The sequence below is a fragment of the Oncorhynchus tshawytscha genome, linkage group LG14 (genome assembly GCF_018296145.1).
Source record: "Oncorhynchus tshawytscha isolate Ot180627B linkage group LG14, Otsh_v2.0, whole genome shotgun sequence".
In the NCBI taxonomy this organism is placed as follows: domain Eukaryota; kingdom Metazoa; phylum Chordata; class Actinopteri; order Salmoniformes; family Salmonidae; genus Oncorhynchus; species Oncorhynchus tshawytscha.
This window is the reverse complement of record NC_056442.1, coordinates 33,479,143-33,501,109: the sequence shown is the minus strand read 5'-3', so window position 1 is coordinate 33,501,109 and position 21,967 is coordinate 33,479,143. Positions and strand designations below refer to the sequence as shown.

At 42.9% G+C, this 21,967-nt stretch overlaps 1 protein-coding gene across 2 annotated transcripts in view; it reads right to left on the bottom strand.

The window, feature by feature from the left end:
- The window catches only part of LOC112267064 (calcium-binding protein 8), a 65,179-nt gene extending 44,285 nt beyond the window's left edge, over positions 1-20,894 (bottom strand). Inside the window, exons 1-3 of one of the 2 annotated variants that reach the window (XM_024445116.2) lie at positions 20,208-20,894; positions 6,445-6,569; positions 2,623-2,766 (exon numbers count right to left, since the gene is read on the bottom strand). In XM_024445116.2, coding sequence (XP_024300884.1) covers positions 2,623-2,766; positions 6,445-6,562 — 262 coding nt within the window. In that variant the 5' untranslated portion in view covers positions 6,563-6,569; positions 20,208-20,894. Of the gene's footprint in view, positions 1-2,622; positions 2,767-6,444; positions 6,570-18,708; positions 19,113-20,207 lie in introns of those variants that run through there. The other variant, XM_024445115.2, reaches the window with a different exon arrangement.
- Positions 20,895-21,967: the final 1,073 nt, after the last annotated feature.

The following is a 21,967-nucleotide window of genomic DNA, read 5'->3' as shown; positions in this document are numbered from 1 at the left end:
CTTCATGTGTACCCATGTGTGAAAATGAAAATGTTTTTTTTGCAAAACACTAGCTTATTTCCATTGTTTAGCTGGAATGGAATGGTCGTATCCTGTATATTTGACTGTGATATGTGGTTGTCTCACCCAGCTATCTTAAGATGATTGCACTAATACTGTAAGTCACTCTGGATAAGAGCATCTGCTAAATGACAAAAACGTCAAATGTAAATGTTTTACTTACAGATCTCATATTACTGTATTGAAAACATTTGTAAAATGTTTTGTTAAATATGAATGTCACAAATATAGCATTTGTACAGTTCTTTATAAAAAGTAATTATTTGTCACATTTGACTGTGTACTTATTTCTCTGAGATTTCTTTGAAACCATCAAGTGATAGATTTTAAACAAACACATGTTTGTCATTGAACAACCCCATGCCATGATTAGATAGTGAAAAAACACACCAATCTCTTTCATAAGATCTTTAAACAATTAAAGCTAATTTACCAACATTTTTGTAAATGTAGAGTGCCTTTCGGAAAGTATTCAGACCCCTGGACTTTTCCCACATTTTGCTATGTTACAGCCTTATTCTAAAATTGATTATATTGTCTTTTTCACCTCATCAATCTAAACACAATAGCCGATAATGGAGAAAAAAATATAAATATCACATTTACATAAGTATTGAGACCCTTTGCTCAGTACTTTGTTGAAGCACCTTGTCAGCGATTCTTCTTCTTGGGTAAGAAATGCAACAAACTTGGCACACCTGTATTAGGGGAGTTTATCCCATTCTTCTCTGCAGATCCTCTCAAGCTCTTTCAGGTTGAATGGGGAGCGTTCTGTTCTCTCCAGAGATGTTCGATCGGGTTCAAGTCCAGGCTCTGGCTGACCCACTCAAGGACATTCAGTGATGCTGCCACCACCATGCTTCACCGTAGGGATGGTGCCAGGTTTCCTCCAGATGTGACTGTTGGCATTCAGGCCAAAGAGGTTACATCAGACCAGAGAATCTTGTTTCTCATGGTCTGAGAGTCTTTAGGTGCCTTTTGGCAAACTCTAAGCGGACTGTCATGTGCCTTTTACTGAGGAGTAGCTTCCATCTGGCCACTACCATAAAGGCCTGATTGGTGGAGTGCTGCAGAGACGGTTGTCCTTCTGGAAGTTTATCCCATCTCCACAAAGGAAGTCTGGAGTGACCATCGGGTTCTTGGTCACCTCCCTGACCAAGGCCCTCCCCCCGATTGCTCAGTTTGGCCAGGCGGCCAGCTGTAGGAGAGTCTTGGTGGTTCCAAACGTCTTTGATTTAAGAATGATGCAGGTCACTGTGTTCTTGGGGACCTTCAATGTTGCAGAAATGTTTTGTTACCCTTCCCCAGATCTGTGCCCGGACACAATCCGGTCTCGGAGCTCTACGGACAGTTCTTTTGACCTCATGGCTTGGATTTAGCTCTGACATGCACTGTCAAATGTGGGACCTTATATAGACAGGTGAATTTACCACAGGTGGACTCCAAATCAAGTTGTAGAAACATCTCAAGGATGATAAATGGATACATGATGCACCTGAGCTCCATTTGGAGTTTTGTAGCAAAGGGTCTGAAAACTTATATAAATGAGGTATTTCTGTTTTTTGTTTTTAATACATTATCAAAAATGTCTAAAAACCTGTTTTTGCTTTGTCATTATGTGGTATTGTATGTTGATTGCTGAGGATTTTTAAAATTTAATCCATTTTAGAATAAGGCTGTAACGTAACAAAATGTGGATAAAGTCAATGGGTCTGAATACTTTCTGAAGGCACTGTAGATCTTCTCTGTCAGGTAGGGACTGGCTTCAGTACAGAAACCACAGGCACCCTGTGTACTGTAATCAACATGTGTTGTGTGTGTGCGTGCATGGTGCGTGCGCGTTTGTGCGTGAATATGTTAGCATAAATATGTGCAATACGGTGTATTAAGATGAAATGGAGCAAGGGACCACAGCCAACACGTTACACATCTACAGCTTAGAGATAGATATTGCTACAGTGGGACTATAGGATGTGTTAAATGCTCCTCCGGTGTGTGTTTGGATAGTAGGATCCTTCATGCTTATTTAAAGTGTAAAATCATGATTTGAATGTATGGTGCGAATGAGTGCACATTTCTGTGTGCATATAATGTACTGCATGTACATGAAAATGTGTGTGCATAATGGTGAATGAGTACTCATGTAAATGTATTGATTATGCTTGTGATTATGTAATCATAGGTAGGCCCAGGTGTATGAATGTGTAAAAAAGGAAGAACGGGATCTATTTATGTATATGTGTGTGTCTGATAGTGTGTCTATGACCCTGTCCCTGTCTTTGTGTGTGCGTGATCATGGTGTGAAAACAGGAAGGAAGGGATCTGTTTATGTATATGTGTGTGTCTGATAGTGTGTCTATGACCCTGTCCCTGTCTTTGTGTGTGCGTGATCATGGTGTGAAAACAGGAAGGAAGGGATCTGTTTATGTTTAAATATGTGTGCGAGTAACAGGTCCCATTCCTGTCTCTCACTGGACTCGAACATAGGACCTTCTGTTACACGTGCAACTGCATGTGTCTGTGTACTATAAATGTGTGAAATGTGTACTGAATGTGACTCACCATCCATGTCTAGTCTCTGCATGATGATGGCCAGCTCCACCTCACTGGGCATGTATCCCAGAGACCTCATGGCCATGCCCAGCTCCTGCTTGGAGATGAACCCGTTCCCATCCCGGTCCAACACCCTGAATGCCTCCCGGATCTCTGTCAACACAAACACACATAAGGAGAAGGGAGAGGAGAGGGAGCACCCATCATGGTTAGGGATTCTTTTAGCTCTGTGCCTTAGCACAGAACAATGCAAATGACATCTGCAATAACCGGGTAGGCAACTTTTATGGTGGTGTCAAATAAGCTTGCCCTGTGTGTACGACAAGCCACTGTACTGTGTCTGTGTTACTCCTTCCCTTCAGTTTTTAACATACCCGTTAACGCTGAGCCTAAAAGTCAGCAGGCTCCGCTATGCTTTTATGAATTCATATTTTATTAGTGTGTCTACGGAGACTGGGAGGCAGTAAGCAGGAAGAAAGAGACAGAGAGAGAGAACTAGAGAGAGACAGAGAGAGAAAGAGAGAGAGGGATAGAGAGAGAGAGGGGAAAGAGAGAAAGGCAGCCACGGGTATTTTTAATTAAAGGTAGAATTTCAGATCTCTAAAGAACACTATGTTTGCATGGTATGCTTCTGCACACTACTGAATATTGGATAATTTGAGGATGGGTACTACTGGAATACATGGTTTTAACTCACCAGGACCAGGGTGAGAAAGAGGGAGTCACCCAAGACCCAGTCTAACTCAAACATGAATCAAGTCCAAATGTGTTCCAGATATGGGATGCAATGTCATACACTTTTTGAGAACACGTGCCATCAAGAACATTAATATTTCGGGTCCAGTCTTGAAAAGACCATGCGATAAACAAAACATAGTGGTGGTAGAGTTCTTGGCTGAAACCATGAGAAAGAGCAAACTACAGGTTAACTTACACTTATTGTAGTCCAAAGATAACCCAAGCATGAAGTAAAGTTTCATCCTAGAGGTGACCTGCCCATGCTGCCAATCTTTAGCCTATCCTTGGTCAATCATCTGTCAATCATCTACTGAGAAGCTGTCATTCCTTCATAGCCAGTTAGGGGAGTAGGAGTGATTTGGTGCTCTGAGCTGCAAGGAGGACAATGGTGTGTAAATGTCATGGTTTTTCTCTGTATTTAAATCACCTTGTAAAATGAGAAACTATATTTCGGGTCATTAAAAGCACTCAGATGTTACTGAGGGCTCAGGTTAGTCATTCTACCAGCCTCTGAACAGTTTTTTGTTATTCCCTGCTTCCCAAGACATCTGGCCCGAGCAAACACACTTAGCCATTTTCCTTCATAACGCAGTACAAAAGCTAGTTCCAACCAGACGCTTGTTTTAGAGAACACACACAGACACACACACAGCATAACACAACAAACAGAGAACAACACAAGCACAATAAAGGTGTGTGGATTTATTTTGGTACACTGAAATGAGCGTCTCATGAATAAACCCATCAGGAGGAGCAGAGTGAGTGACTGAGGCCTTTGTAGAGTAGGTTCCTGTGTCTGAGGACTCGGGCCCATTTGAACACAACAACAACATTCAGACCACGTGTCATATATTCATACAGATCTTTTCCTCTATTTGGCTATTTCACGCACCACTGCTCCCATATCCATTAGGGCCCTCTTCTGATGCTCTGAAAGCCAAAGCTTTACTGCAGAGAACCATGACAAAGAATTGATGACAAAACACTATAAAAGGAACAGGAATACCTAAGGAAAATTTCAGACAGAGAAATAAATCAGAGTAGAAAAATACTTTAGAGCCACTTCAACAGCACCCTACTTTGCAATCTAGGCCGAGTGCATCAGCACGCTCATGTTCAGTAGGGCACAACGTAATAAAACTTTTTACAATGTAAAACTTCAATATTTGTTCTAATTGGACAACTTCAAGTAGTATCTCCTGGATTGAAAATGTTTTCTCCCTACTAAACACTACTTATCTCTACTTTTCCAGTGTTTATAATGAGTTCTATTTGCTATGTGATGTAAAGTTAGTGCTGTCGGTGCTGTATGTCTCTGTAAATGATAATCTCATACACACATCTTGCCTGACCTTTCAGAGACAGCAGCAGAAGCCGTAGCAGCACAGATCGACAGAGGCAAGACTACCTGGTACACAAAGATCTCTACCCAGACCAACACCTATTCTACATGCTGCAGCGCTCAGAGCACTACACGCACACACATACCAACCACACACAAATCAGACAGTCCACATCACGCAGAACAAGACACAAAGGGAAACCACATCCCCTCTCCGACAGGCTGAGAGTTTAACAATGTGTAGCTGTACTAAAGCTGACTGACGACAACGTGCTGTATGTGGTGAGTCAGATAGTTCAACTCAGTGCAGTTACACTGTATCACGTTAATGGCCATAGATAAAGACACTTACAGGTAGGAACACCAAATTGCCTCAGTAAATATCTCCCTGGTGGAAATGGTGAGCATGCTAAATGGTAGCTTTGTGTAAGCTATTATGGATAAACTAATAAGCCAAGGAGATGATTGCTAATCATTACTGTAGTGTAGTGTGTATATATGATCAATAACTTTGTCTTTATTTCTGCTGACAGAGGTGCGGTATATGCGTATTTGTCCATTATATTGATTGACCTTATGAGGACCTCCCAATAAGAACTATATACATTACCCAATTCATTACATTTACCCAATACATTACCGCTGTCCCCAAACAACTTAACAAATCAAACTAGAGAAAGCCATGCAGTGCAAACTGCCAATATTGCTGTAGCATAATAACACCACTCTGACTTTGACAGAGTAGGTGGCTATTAGCCATTTACGGTGCACTCTACATCCAATTTGCCATAGACACCTTAAAGGAAAACTTTCAAAATACAGAAATCATCATTGTATGATACATTTTGCATCATGCAAAATGCATCATAAGGTGATGATTTCTGTATTTTCAAAGTTACATATCTTGAGAACCTGATTGCTGACAAGCAAAACATTTTGGGACTATGTCAACAATGTACTACTGAAACAAATACCAAAAGATAGTTTTCAGGAGGAAGTTTCCTTTAATGTGACATCATTGGATTATTACAGTATTTGTGGTTGAAGCGTCTAGTGTAGTTCATTATGAGCACTGTGATGATGTTAATAATAATAATATCGATCAGGCCTGGGCTGGGCTCCACCTCCGGCCTGGCCAGTGGAGTGATTAGTCTCAGAACGACGTACAGAACACACACAAGACAAACACAGACTCATAAACACAGACTCAGCTACTGCCTCTAATTAATGTCAAAAACAGAGAGGGCAAAAGCCCATGAATCGAATTCTTGTGGTGTGATAAGTGATGTTAGGAAAATGTAGTCATATTTAAGAAGGTTCATAGTTTATAAAGACAACGGTTTGTTGGCTCCAGCGACAGGAGCAACTGGTGTTTTGACTGGTCCAACCTCACTGATTCATGTCAAAACTGTGTTTAGGCTCAGAATACTGTCTTACTACTTATCCCATTACTCTCTCTAGCCTACTGTTTATACTGCCCGTATCAAACACCCAAACCCCAGCCTTCCTCAAAGTCCCTCTATGCCCCTCACCAGCCAAATCCACAGTCCCAGTCCTAATCTCTATCCCCTCTCACCCAAACCAACTAACCAAGCCCAACCCAACCCAACCCAACCCAACCCAACATAACCCAACATAACCCAACCAAGCCCAACCCAACCCAACATAACCCAACCCAACCCAACATAACCCAACCAAGCCCAAACCAACCTAGCCCTAGTAGTACCAGCCCAAGCCCTGAGGGGACTCACCGTTTAGCTCCTCCTCAGAGATGCTAGCCAGCTGGTCACAGTCGTTGTCCTCAGACAGAGAGTGACTCAGATAGTTCCCCTTGTACAGCAGCCCTGCCGTCACATGGTGGAACGGCATCTTGTCCCTGAGAGAGAGAGAAAAAGGGTGTGGGGATTAGTTTAAGAACAGTTAGATCAGAACATGAGAGAGAGAGAGAGAAATCTAATGTTATGTGTCACATGCTTCATTAAACAACAGGTGTAGACTAACAGTGAAATGCTTACTTACGGGCCCCTCCCAACAATGCAGAGAGAAAAATAGATCATAAAAAAATAATAACACGAGGAATAAATACAGAATGAGTAACGGTAACCTGGGTAACTGAGATAGATATGTACATATAGGTAGGGATAAAGTGACTAGGCAACAGGATAGATAATAAACAGAAGCAGCAGTGTATGTGATGAGTCAAAAGAGTTAGTGTAAAAAAGGGTCAATGCAGATTTCAAAGATTTTATTGAGTTACAGTTCATAAGGAAATCAGTCAATTGAAATAAATTCATTATGGCCCTAATCTATGGATTTCACGACTGTGAATACAGATATGCATCTGTTGGTCACAGACACCTTAAAAAAAAGTAGCGGTGTGGATCAGAAAACCAGTTAGTATCTGGTGTGACCACCATTTGCCTCATGCAGCGCGACACATCTCCTTCGCATATAGTTGATCAGGCTGTTGATTGCGGCCTGTGGAATGTAGTCCCACTTTTCTTCAATGGCTGTGCGAAGTTGCTGGATATTGTTGGGAACTGGAACAAGCTGTCATACATCATCCAGAGCATACCAAACATGCTCAACGGGTGACATGTCTGGTGAGTACGCAGGGCATGGAAGAACAGGGACATTTTCAGCTTCCATTATTTGTGTACAGATCCTTGTGACATAGGGATGTGCACTATCATGCTGAAACGTGAGTTGATGGTGACAGAAGAATGGCACGACAACGTGCTTGTCACGGTATCTCTGTGCATTCAAATTGCCATAGATAAATTGCAATTGTATTCGTAGTCCGTAGCTTATGCCTGCTCATACCATAACTCCAATGCCACGATGGAGCACTCTGTTCACAATGTTGACATCAGCAAACCACTCGTCCACACAACGCCCTCTACATGGTCTGAGATTGTGAGGCCGGTTGGATGTACTGACAATTGTACGCTCCCTCAAAACTTGAGACATCTGTGGCATTGTGTTGTATTACAAAACTGCACATTTTAGTGTGGCCTTTTATTGTCCCCAGCAAAAGGTGCACCTGTGTAATGATCACGCTGTTTAATCAGCTTCTTGTTACGCTACAACTGTCAGGTTTATGGATTATCTTTGCAAAAGAGAAATGCTCAAGCATGTAAAAAATGTGTGCACAACATTTTAGAGAAATAAGCTTTTTGTGTGTATGAAAACTTTCGGGGATCTTTTATTTCAGCTCGTGAAACATGGAACCAACACTTTACATGTGCGTTTATAGTTTTGTTCAGTATATTTAACTAACTATATAGCAGTTTTATGGCTTGAGGTATAAGCTGTTCAGGGTCCTTTTGGTTTCAGGGCCTTCCTCTGACACCGCCTGGCATAGAGTTCCTAGATGGCAGGGAGCTTGGCCCCTGTGATGTACTGGGTCGTACGCACTACCCTCTGTAACGCTTTGCAGTCTAATGCCAAGCAGTTGCCATACCAAGCGGTGATGCAGCCAGTCAAGATCTTCTCAATGATGCAGCTGTAGAATGTTCTGAGTATTTTGAGGGACCATGCCAAATGTTTTTAAGCCTCCTGAGTGGCTTGTTGTGCCCTCTTCACGACTGTGTTGGTGTGTGTGGACTCTGATAATTCCTTAGTAATGTGGTCACCTAAGACCTTGAAGCTCTCGACCCGCTCCACTACAGCACCATCGATATGGATGGGGGCGTGCTCGGCCCTCCGTTTCCTGTAGTACACGATAAGCTCCTTTGTCTTGCTGAAGTAAGTATGTGGACACGTCTTCAAATGAGTGGATTTGGCTACTTCAGCCACACCCATTGCTGACAGGTGTAAAAAAAAATCTATCACAAAGCCATGCAATCTCCATAGACAAGCATTTGCAATAGAATATAGCTGCCCCAGTACACTGTAAGTGCTGTTATTGTGAAGTTGAAACGTCTAGGAGCAACAATGGCTCAGCCGTGAAGTGGTAGGCTACACAATCTTTCAGAACGGAACGCATGGTGTTGAAGCACGTAGAGCGTAAAAATCGTCTATCCTCGGTTGCAACACTCACTACTGAGTTCCAAACTGCCTCTGGAAGCATTTTCAGGACAAGGGGTTTCCATGGTCGAGCAGTTGCATACAAGCCTAAGATCACCAAGTGTCGAATGGAGTGGTGTAAAGCTCGCCACCATTGGACTCTGGGGCAGTGGAAACACATTCTCTGGAGTGATGAATCACGCTTTACCATCTGGCAGTCAGAGGGACGAATCTGGGTTTGGCGGATGCCAGGAGAACGCTACAATGAATAGTGCCAAACGTAGAGTTTGGTGGAGAAGGAATGGGTCTGGGGCTGTTTTTCATGGTTTGGGCTAGGCCCCTCGGTTCCGTTGAAGGAAAATCTTAACGCGACAGCATACAATGACATTCTTGACGATTCTGTGGCAAAAGTTGGGGAAGACCCTTTTCTGTTTCAACATGACAATGCCATTGTGCACAAAGCAAGGTCCATACAGAAACGGTTTGTCGAGATCTGTGTGGAAGAACTTTACTGGCCTGCACAGAGCCCTGACCTCAACCCCATCAAAAACCTTTGAGATGAATTGGAACGCCGACTATGAGCCAGACCTAATCGCCCAACATCGGTGCCTGACCTCACTAATGCTCTTGTGGCTGAATGGAAGCAATTCCCTGCAGCAATGTTCCAACATCTAGTGGAAAACCTTCACAGAAGAGTGGAGGCTGTTATACAGTAGCATCAAAGGGGGGACCAAGTCCATATTAATACCCATACATTTTTATGAGATGTTTGACTACAAGGTGTCCACATACTTGGTCATGTAGTGTATATGGCAATTACAAATCAAAACTGGAGGGTTTTCACAGATAAAAATGTATATACTGTAGTATGTATAAGCTGGAAGTAGAAGCCTAAGTGTTGTTGTCCATTAGTTTACTCCAATTAGGGGAGGGGTGGTAGGGTTAGGGGAAAATAATAAATAAGGAAAACATATTTAATAATAAAAATATTTTTTAAATAATATATATTTACAAAAATATATATACAGTGCATTCGGAAAGTATTCAGACCCTTTGCTATTCGACTCAAAATTGAGCTCAGGTGCATCGTGTTTCCATTGTTCATCCTTGAGATGCTTCTACAACTTGATTGGAGACCACCTGTGGTAAATTCATTGATTGGACATGATTTGGAAAGGCACACACCTGTCTATATAAGGTCTCACAGTTGACAGTGCATGTCAGAGCAAAAACCAAGTCATGAGGTGGAAGGAATTGTCCGTAGAGCTCCGAGACAGGATTGTGTCGATGCACAGATCTGGGGAAGGGTACCAAAACATTTCAGCAGCATTGAAGGTCCCCAAAATCACAGTGGCCTCCATCATTCTTAAATCAAAGACGTTTGGAACCACCAAGACTCTTCCAAGAGCTGGCCGTCTGTCCAAAATCAGCAATCGGGAGAGAAGGGCCTTGGTCAAGGAGGTGACCAAGAACATGATGGTCACTATGGCAGAGCTCCAGATTTCCCCTGTGGAGATAGGCGATCCACCCAAAAGGACAACCATCTATGCAGCACTCCACCAATCAGGCCTTTATGGTAGAGTGGCCAGGCGGAAGCCGCTCCTCAGTAAAAAGCACATGATAGCCTGCTTGGAATTTGCCAAAAGGCACTTAAAGGACTCTCAGACCATGAGAAACAAGATTCTCTGGTCTGATGAAACCAAAATTGAACTCTTACCTTAATGCCAACAGTCACGTCTGGAGGAAATCTGGTCAATCCCTATTGTAAAGCATGGTGGTGGGAGCATCATGCTGGGGGGGATGTTATTCAGCGGCAGGGACTGGGAGACTGGTCAGCTTCGAGGGAAAGATGAACGGAGCCAAGTACAGAGAAATCCTTGATGAAAACCTGCTCCAGAGCGCTCAGGACCTCAGACTGGGGCAAAGGTTCACCTTCCAACATGACCCTAAGCACACAGCCAAGACAACGCAGGAGTGGCTTTGGGACAAGTCTCTGAATGTCCTTGAGTGACTCAGCCAGAGCCCGGACCCAATCGAACATCTCTGGAGAGACCTGAAAATAGCTGTGCATAGACACTCCAAATCCAACCTTACAGAGCTTGAGAGGATCTGCAAGGAAGAATGGGAGAAACTCCCAAAATACAGGTGTGCCAAGCTTGTAGCGTCATGCCCAAGAATACTCAAGGCTGTAATTGCATTTACAACTCATTTACATCTCATTTACATCTCATTTACAACTGCGACCTGGCCAAGATAAAGCAAAGCAGTGCAACACAAACAACAACACAGAGTTACACATGGAATAAACAAACGTACAGTCAATAACACAATAGGAAAACGTCTATATATAGTGTGTGCAAATTAGGTAAGATTAGGGAGGTAATACATAGGCCGCAAAGTAATTACAATTTAGCAAATAAACACTGGAGTGATAGATGTGCAGAAGATGAATGTTCAAGTAGATACTGGGGTGCAAAGGAGCAAAAAAACAACAACAAAAAAACAATATTGGGATGAGGTAGTTGGATGGGCTATTTACAGATGGGCTATGTACAGGTGCAGTGATCTGTGAGCTGCTCTGACAGCTGATGCTTAAAGTTAGTGAGGGAGATATGAGCCTCCAGCTTCAGTGATTTTTGCACTTCGTTCGAATGAGGAGTTGAAAGAAGGAAAGAGGCTATGTGTGATATAGAAAAATATATTTTAAATCTCATAGGCCAACGGGTAAGGTAGTGTACACATTTTCAACTGAACACTCCCCCAACCACCACTCTCAATAGAGGGATATTTGTCATGCTTTGACTTGCAACCACTCTCCAACTTTTGGGGAACTAATTTCAGGATTCAGAGATGCATCACAAAAACTAATTGGTGAAGGAAGTTGCGCAGTTGCGCACATCATTAACCAGGAAAACGGCTGGAACATTAGTAAGTCCAAACGGCATGAACCTTTACTCATAATGTCCATTAGGAGTGTTGAACGCTGTCTTCCACTCATCTCCCTGTCTGATGCGCATCATATTGTACGCATTCTGTAAATCCAATTTAGAGAAAACCGTAGCTCCCTGGAGTCTCTCAAATAGCTGATGACATAAGAGGAAGGGAGTAATGGTTCTTGATGGTAATGTTATTTCAACCCTGGTAATCGATACAGGGACGTAATCCCCCATCCTTCTTCCCAACAAAGAAAAAACCTGCTCCTGCACGTGAACTGGACGGCCGAATAACATCAGCCGCCAGCGCCTCCTCAATGTAACTGTTCATGGCTGCAGTATCTGGATCTAAGAGAGAACACAACCCTCCTCTCAGAGGAGTGGTACCAGACAGGAGGTCGATGGCACAATCGTAGGGCCTGTGAGGAGGTAGTTTGCTGGCCCTTTGTTTGCTGAGGACCTGACCCAAATCGCAGTAATCCCGAGGTACGCGGGAAAGGTCAGGCTTGTCAAACCCAGCCAGAGGAACAGGAGGATCGGAAGTCTACAGACGAGCAGGACCGGAAAGGTGTGGAGAGAGTTCCTGGCAGGTGAACTGGCATGACGGATTCCATCCCAGAACTCTTCCCAAAGGCCAGTCAATTTGAGGATTATGGGTGGAAAGCCACGGATGTCCAAGAACCAGGGGAAGTTCAGGAGAGTCCACCAGATGTAACTGGATAAGCTCCACATGGTCATCCAGAACTCGTAGCTGAATAGGCATGGTGAGTTGCTTCACCTTCCCAGACCCTAGGTGTTGACTATCCAGCGCAGTGACCGACAACGGAGTGTCCAGCTCAGTGAGCGGCAGCCTCTGTTGGTGAGCTAATGTGCAATCCAGAAAGCAGCCAGTATCCCCAGAGTCTATGAAAGCAGGAATGTCCAACTGTTCATTGTCCCAACACAGGTTGGCCGGAAGCAAGGTGCGTAGCGTATCGGCCGCAGGAGACTGTATCTGACTCTCCAGAGTGGCAAGTCTGGTGCCTCCCTATTGCATCGGCTCCTCTGAAGGATTTGAAGGAGAACCATAGCCGAATTGAGAACCCTGACGAGGTACAGGACAAGCAGGCCCAGCATACGGCAGTGGAACAAATGAAGAATCGACTCCCTCAGCGGGGCACGAAACACTGGAACCAACTCGGAACCTGTCCGTCCTCTTATGACGACGTTCCCGAAACCGGTTGTCAATCCGGATGGCCAGAACGATAAGCTCCTCCAGAGTGTCAGGGTTGTCCCGGGAAGCAAGTTCGTCCTTGAGAACCTCGCTGAGTCCGTTCAGAAAGACTGAGTGAAGTGCCTCTATATTCCAACCGCTCTCAGCGGCGAGCGTCCGAAAGTCAATGGCGTAGTCAGCTCCGCTCCGGCTGCCCGGCCAAAGTGCAATGAGTCTTTGAGCAGCAGTCCTACCACTGATGGGGTGATCAAAAACCCTCCTCATCTCCTGAGTGAAGCTTTGCCAATTGAAACAAATGTCTGCTTGCTGCACCCAGATGGCCGTGGCCGAGGCCAGAGCCCGTCCTGAGAGCAAGGAGATGACATATGCCACTCTGGAACGCTCAGTGGGAAACGTTGATGCTTACAGCTCAAAGGCCAGCGAACATTGGAGCAGGAACCCACGACACCTCCCAGATTGCCCCTCATAGAGCTCCGGTGCTGGGAGATGAGGCTCCCGAGGGGAGGAAGACGATGAGTTGGTAGGAAGTGGAGGGTTAGAAACCACCACAGGTTCAGCAACAGTTGCTCCTGTCTGTCCCCTCTGTAGAGTGAACACAAGAGTTCCTAAATCCTCCGACAATGTCTTCAGCCGTGCCTCATGGCGACCAATCACTGTTCCATGGTGAGTGAGAGCCGACCGTAAGTGGTGGAGCTCGGAATGTCCCTCGGACGACAGATAAATCTCTGCTGGGTCCATTTTGAGGCTCAGGTCTACTGTGACATTAGTGCTAGTATGAACTCAGACGCAGGCACAGAGAAACACAGCAGGCAGAGGTGAGGGCTAATCCAGAATATTTACTTAAGGTCTTCTTAGCAAAACAACAAAGCAAGGGCACACGAGAACACTGAACAAACATGAGACCTGAGAAACTGGCCCAGTCCACAGAGGAACCTAAATAGTCATCCAGCGGGTGATCCCAATAACCCCAATCAGGGTCACCTGGATACTAGAAGTAACCCAAGGGTGCTCTCCAGTGGCAACCTCAAATAGTACACTCAAGGGAGAAAATTTGACCTGTGACAGTTTGTCAGTAAACGGGAAAGTGAGTGTACCATTGATTGCTACTGTCCAAGAGATCACTTTTTGTGAGATTTTAAGATTGATTCATTAAGAATCAAAGAAAGCGAATTGGAACAATCAAAGAATAAAAAAACAGTACTCTGTCACTGCTAATAAAGTCTTGTCTATTTTCCCGTAATTCTATAACTAGGCTAACTCATTTGTCTTGTGGCATTATTTCTCTGTGAATGTAACATACTACTGCGCTCTGATCTCTGAAATACTGATGCACCCCATATGAACAGTATTCATACAATTATTGAAATGTTTTACTTATCGTAGGGCCACATTGGGTGCTAGTTTCAATTTATCTTGGGTATTTAATATCAATCAATGGCATCCCCTTGTGCAAAGAAATATAATTAGTTCACTTTGGTGTTTATATACAGTATATTGTAACTCTATGGTCCTACTATACATTAGGATTTGTCTCACGTTTCTGACACTTTAAGAGCTACTCTGTTTAAAAGGCTTGTGTAACCCAGAGCATTGCAGCAGACATGGAGTAGAATACAGAGCAGGGAGAGGATAACTAGAGAGGTCCTTCCTACTTTTGGGGTCTCCTCCAGACGCAGGGGTAGGTTAGTGATTCTCTTCCCACAGCCCCTATATCTCTGCGGGTGTAGCACTGTGAGTCTGGCAAGTGAGAGTATAGGTTAGTAAATCTATGACCATGGATAAAATGACCATGGATGAAACAGAACTACATGTAACTGAAACAAGATGTGTGTATGAGTCCAGAGAGACAGCGCAGTGTTGGACCAACTAAACCATCCGCTACTGTATTGTATGCATTGTTCTAACAGCAGGACAGTGTTGAACAAACATAAATGGGAAACAGTGTACTCGCTCGTACGCGCACACACACACACACACACACACACACACAGAGAGTTGTGCTGCAGACACTGCAGTAGATCGACCAGAAGTGGCAATAAAACCCACTACTTATTTGATTTGTTTATGATTCAAATGCATAATCTTACCCCATTAGTTACTATATAGGCGTACAATAGAGAAAGCAGAGGTGGTCTGATAGTGTACTATATATAACAATTTGTTATTTGTCATATACCCATTACTAATGGCAAACTCATTACTAATGGCGTGCTTTGAAACCAATCTGTGAGAGACAGAGAGAGCGAGAAGCTACATTCCTCCAGATTGGAATATTATGCATCAGGGCCCACTGATTCACTAGACCACAAATTATACTGTATATTCTGGCTTGCCCTCAAGGAGTGTGTCAGAAGGCTATGCATATGCATATGTCCTGGAGGAGAGAGGGGGAGGAAAGGTGTGACCACTAGCCTGCCACTTACAGGGGGACCTAACCTCAGACCTAAGGGAGTGCTGGAAAGCATAACTAATTAACATGTTGTCTCATTTAGGTTTGTGCCTGTGTCCAGAGGCTATTCATGACTAATCAACCTGTTACATCTCCCAAAACCGCACTAATGTCTTGAGGCATATAGAGGGGAGCAAGGCATGACCAATCAACCTGCTGTGTCAGTGAAGACCCCAACTGTGTTTGTGTGTGTGTCCTGTCCTACGGGAAGGCATGACTAATCAAACTCCAGCCTTACTACAGGCAGCAGCAGTGTTATGCATTAGCCTTCTGTGTGATGCCCGGGGATACCCGATGGCCATTCCTCACTTCCAACCCCACAGCACGCACACACACAAAGTCAATTGTATGATGGAGTTGGACATGGTATGGTATGATGTTGAGAATACTCTGAATTGGATCAGACCAACACAAAATGATCATAGGGTCACACTAAACAAAATGCCCAACAGACTTCTGAAAGATGCATTTCATGTGTCAAATATGATCAAACTTAAGTTGATTCTCACATACTGTACTGTAAGTTACAGTGCAGCAACAGCTGTACAGCACAATGCAAGACAGCCTATAGCCAAGGTCGTAACTGTTATATAGTTAAAGACGTATGGTGCTGAATATTCATCATGTAGTTTATATTGATAGTTCCTTCCGCTCATGAGAGCTCAAAAGACAAACCCTCAACACACTGCTTTAAAACATCTCTAGTTATGACAACCCTTGACCGGTGTGTATACAGTATATATAGCCCCCCCAAAATATTATGTTTTTGTTGATCGATCCTACACATACTGTACAGTAAGCAATGATAGATGAGGTATCAATGAAAGCTGAAGCTTTACATTAAGGTTGTGGCTTGACACTGGCCAATGTGGCCATGCCTGATAACAAATCTAAGGTCATAACCTGTCCATACTTGACGACACAATTCAGTCCTTCAGCAGTCTCTATTGATGAGCCATGTCAACACATAACTAAAGCTTAAAGTTTTAATGTAATGTGCACAAGTACAGTGAAATGTCTTTCTTGCAAGCTCCAAACCCAACAATGCAGTAATTAATATCAATGTAGCACTAAAAATAACATAAGGTAGAACAAAAACACACAAGAAATAAAAATAAGAACATTAGAAAGTAAGAAGCTAGATACAGGGTCAGTTCCAATACAGTATTTACAATGTGCAGGGATACTGGAGTGATAGAGGTTGACATGTATAGGGGTATGATGACTAGGCATCAGAATGTATGATTAACAGAGTAACTAAACCCAGAGCCAACATGATGCCTCCTTCACCATGACTAGTCTGGTGTATATAAATACAGTATACAGTAGAAAGCCTGGTGCAGCGGGGTGACAACAGTAGCACCTCTGCTGCATTTCCTCCAGTGGAGAAGTCTAAATGGCACAATGACATGATATATTTCCTCATGACACCTTATGTGAAGTGTAGTCTGGTTGGGTCGTTCCACCTCAAAAAGCACTAGAAAATAGGATTTCAACACTCACCATCTCAAATTGTTCTGAAATCGTATATATTGTTAGAACTAGAAAAGATTAGCATTCCTGCCACATTATTTTGTTGAAAAATAATTTGATCTCTGACACATTAAGCTAATTGATTGCAGTCAAACTGCCAATTTTAATTTAGAAGATTTATATAATATTCAATAAATATAGTATATAACATCGGATTTGGAAAACCCTTTTTTCTAACAATGAGTTAGACTTGAGGATCCAAAGAAATGGTCTGAAGCCACCCACGGATGTCTGTAGTGACGCCTCAATCACTGAGATGCAGTGCCATAGACCGCTGAACCAGTGTCTGTAGTGACGCCTCTATCACTGAGATGCAGTGCCAATGACCGCTGAACCAGTGTCTGTAGTGACGCCTCTATCACTGAGATGCAGTGCCATAAACCGCTGAACCAGGGTCTGTAGTGACGCCTCTATCACTGAGATGCAGTGCCATAGACCGCTGCGCCACTCGGGGGCCCAGAGTAAGATGGTTTGGGACGAGTTGGACCACAGAGTGAAGGAAAAGCAGCCACTAAGTGATCAACCTTATGTGGGAACTCCTTCAAGACTATTGGAAAAGCATTCCAGGTCAAGCTGGTTGAGAGAATGCCAAGAGTGTGCAAAGCTGACATCAAGGCAAAGGGTGGCTACTTTGAAGAATCTCCAATATAAAATGTATTTGGATTTGTTTAACACTTTTTTGGTTACTACATTATTCCATATGTGTTATTTCATAGGTTTGATGTCTTAACTGTTATTCTACAGCGTAGAAAATAGTAAAAAATAAATAAAAACCCTGGAATGAGTAGGTGTGTCCAAACTTTTGACTGGTACTGTAGGTACCATTGACTTGCATTGGATTTGTACCACAAATGCTAAAAAGTTTACATTTGAAACAGTGGCCAGGTAAACTAAACCAAAGCATTGGTTGCTGTCATACCTGGTCCATAGATGGCTTACAGGGTAAGAAAAGTCATATGTCCATTTGTAATTTGGATGAATGATACCTTTAACATCCTTAAAAAATAATCACCTAATAGCAGAAACAGCACCATCTAGTGGTCTGAATTTGTAATATCAGGATGTTGGATGGGACATAAACCCAACTTCAATGACTAATTTCTCTGAACAGAGCAAAAAACAATCACCAAATTCACTGAAAATACATTAAATAGGATGAAAAAACAATACTCAGAGCCGCAGCTCCATACTACTTGTCAGACAGAGATGTGATACTATATAATGGGGTGGGATTGAAGTGGGTGACTTTGGACCATTTCTTTGGATCCTCATGTCTTTCTCATTGTTAGAAAAAAGTTTGGTCCAAATCTGATGTTAGGTACTGTAATTGTTGAATATTATATGAATACTATAAATAAAAATGGCCAATTTGGGTGCAATCAATTAGCTTAATTTCTCAGAGATCAAATTATATTTCAACAAAATAATGTTTCCGGAATACTTATGTTATCGTTTTTTTATCGACAGAATTTTTTTTAGAACAATATGAGATGGTGGGTGTCATGGCTTGCTGAAATGGAACGTCCTCTTTGAGTCATCATCTGCTATGAGCTCTACAGTTTTAATCTGAACTCTAAAAACCCATCAATGATGCCATTAAACATTAGCCACAGAAGGACAGACACTAAACTATGATTGAAGACAACTGATGTTAAAGTATGCCACCAATATTGATTACAACTCTGTTATAGTCAAGTAACAAAGGAAAGTAAAAAAGAGCGAAGATAAAAAAACATATATTCTGGTCCCACATGGCAAGGGAAGTAATCCCACAGCCATCCTAACTGCCAGCCCAGTCCACTACACAGGCTATACGTGTATATGAGCAGAAGGTTGTTAGAGATCCCAGTCTCCCAGTCCCTGCTGTTCTGTTGCTTACCCATACTGATCCCCATACTCTGCGGTGGGGTACAGATGCAGCACAACAGGCTCCTTCACCGGGCTCTCCATCATGTCTCTGGGGGTAGGGGTTCCTGAACCCGGTAACTCTCCCTCTCCTTCTCCTCCTACCTCAGGTACAGGTTCCTCTGTCCGACTCTGAGGCTCCTGCTCCGTCACTTCCATCAGACGTTTCTGCAGGCAGACTCCTAGTCCCAAACACAGCTGCAGCAGCAGGCTGCCTGTCCCCAGACAACTGAGCCCGACTGCTGCCTCACGAATTTGGGCTTCTCCCCAAGCAGCAGCATCAGTATCCGGAAATCCGTTGATAATATATGAGCCGTGGAAGAGGCAGTATAGTGGCTCTCTCTCACTCACTCAACCACTCACTGACTCTCTCACCCTCTCCCATTATCTTTCTCTGTCTCTATCCCCCCCCCCCTCTCTCTCTCTCTTTTTACTCACTCACTCAAACACTCAGGCAAACATTCCTCCACATGTGGAAACAAGGTTGAAGACTCATTAGTGAGTCCTGACTCCCAATGACTGCAATAGCCTTTAGTCTGCGGCTGCGCTCCCGCTCATACCTAGCTAAGTGTATTCACAGTGCGTCGCGACAACAAATGTTGCAAAAGTCTACCTGGTGCGCGACATGTGTAAAAAAAAAAAAAAAAAAAAAAAAAAAAGTGACATGCAATGATAAGCCCGCGTAAAAAGCGGGCGTCACGGAAGACTCAGCGGTAGAGGAGCACCGATAGCGCGTCACAGCCCCGCGGGAGGGACACTCAGCTCGCTGTTCTAATGAGATGTGTGAAAATAGAAATTCACACCTCCAGAACAACACAGCTATCCAGAATCATTTCTGGTATATTTTTAACCACACACTCATCATCAGTATGATAGAGGGTCAGTGTTGACATGGAATGATCTGATAATCAAAATGCATTGGGATCAATTATTCATCTCCGTCAGTCACTGAAATGTCATGGCATTTTGATGGGTCTTTTCGTATTTACATTCATACCATGGTAGGCCTGCCCTACAAGATCGAAATGATGATGCAGTTCTGTGATTAGTCTACAGTTTTTTTCTTTATCTACTCCACAATATCAAAATAAATATTATATTTATCGATTTTAGAATCAAGCCTATTCTCTATCATAATAACACCAATAGAAAAATGTAAGTATGATGGTCTGATGAAGACTGTTCTGTTAAGCCTACTCAGAGGATAAATTCGATTACATTTGAAAGATATAGCACACATTTAAGCGATTTGAAAATTCAAACATCATACCGAAACTGTCAATCCATTCAAAGTGATCGGCACGTTCCTCTGTCAATCATGCTAGACAGAGGAACATAGGCTATTAAATAACAACAGGTGCAGAAGAACCAGTAAATATTAAGGCAGTCAGAAATAGGCTATTTCCAATGGGTACAGATAAGTTCAAATGTTACTGAATATGACTCAAATGTTATCTTGAATTCCAGATGTACCTTTCAGGGGAGCAGTGGGTTGTCTTTGAAAGCGATGAATCAAATCCGTAGTCGATAGGATCCCCTAATTAGACGAACTGGGATCCAGTTTAAATACCACGCCTGAATTCTCATAAATGATGGTTGTTTTTTTATTGTTGCAATAAGCTACAATGTGGAAAAAAAATTCTACCACAACAAAAGGATGCGTTGGTTGATCGTCTTTCTGTTGACAAGTCCATGCGTAGTTTACTGGGAACATTCACTGCCCCAGTTCCATCCGGCGCAATCAAACAGTTGCACTTTTGGACCAAGTCCCATCAGTTTTCACAGCCCCTATCCGTCCACACCATATCCATATGCTACAGTGATATAAGTGCTCACCGCTCATAAAATGTTGTCTAAGTAACCCAAGCCGTTTGTTTCGTGTAACTGTCCTATAGCTGCCAGATTTATTGGTGCCAAACGCCTGGAGAGATTGATGATAGAGCCTTCGGCGGCGTTCAAGGCGAAGCTCCTACACAATCAATTTCTCAGGACGCTTTAGAGTTCGGTGTTTAACGGTTGTTTGCCTCTCCAATCCACCTTTCGGTGTCAATTCTAGGGTTTTCTACTAAAAAACAGGTCTTATCCTTGCAAAAACGGTTCAGTCATAATTTCTTCTTCCACAGGCTGTTGTTAACCAATGTGTCGCCCGTGCTCAACAAGGACAGACTGACCAACGGAGAGTCATTACTCTGGTTTACCACTGCACATCCGTTAGATCTGCGCGCCTTATTGAAATGTGGGCTCATTTGCATCCCAATCTGCAACCATTAGGGAACTTAACTATTCTTTTTTAAATTGTATTATTCATAGCCTACGCCCTTTTGAGTTTACAAAGGGCTAACATAGCCTATCAATTCTCATCCATACGTTTGAGTAAATTTATATGATATGGTCATTGGTCACCTAAATCCAGCTCATGCATGCTCTTCAATACTTCGTTTAATTTTCCCTTTGGCTGTTTTAGACTTTCAGGCTATTCATTTTCAGAAGATTAAATGCACGGTATATTTAACATTCCAGAGACTCCGGTTGTAACATTATAGCCTGCATGAATAAAGATTGCTATGGATTTCACAGTCACCAACAGAATGATTTTCATCTTCCCCACTAAACTGAACCGTATCTCCAGAAATTCTCTAGACAGGCACTACTCCCTGGTTAACAGGGGCAGACTGGGACCAAAAAATGGTCTCTGGCATTTCTGACACACCAGGCAATTATTTTCTGTTATGCCACTCACGCCAATCTTTTTTTCCTAGAGGCCCCCACAAAGGCCCATTTTTCTTGCCAGATAATGATATTTTTTGCCCTAAAAACTCATGTTAGACAGGCCCCCTGATCAAAAAGAATGTACCCAGTTAACATCACATTCCCTATGGCTCTATAGCTGAGTGGTCCCACTATCAGTAATAAGTTGGTTTCTATTAATATTTAATTAAAATATATCCCAGGGATTTCGTGTAGCTTCATAATAAAGACTACATTAAATGTGCGGCTAATTCCCACGTGTCTGGATTGGGAGAGAAAAGTTGCTTATGTCATAATAAAAGTCAGTTTTGATTTGTAACTTGTGAGAGGCCTGTAGTATAGAGGCTGCCAGCTTTAAGTTTGACATACTTATCACATTTTTCATTTCATGGTAATTTAGACAGTTAAATTAGAAAGCATCTCTATCCTCTTCAGGTTCCACATAATTGTTCACTCCTGTGTGACTGAGAAAGACTATTCATGAG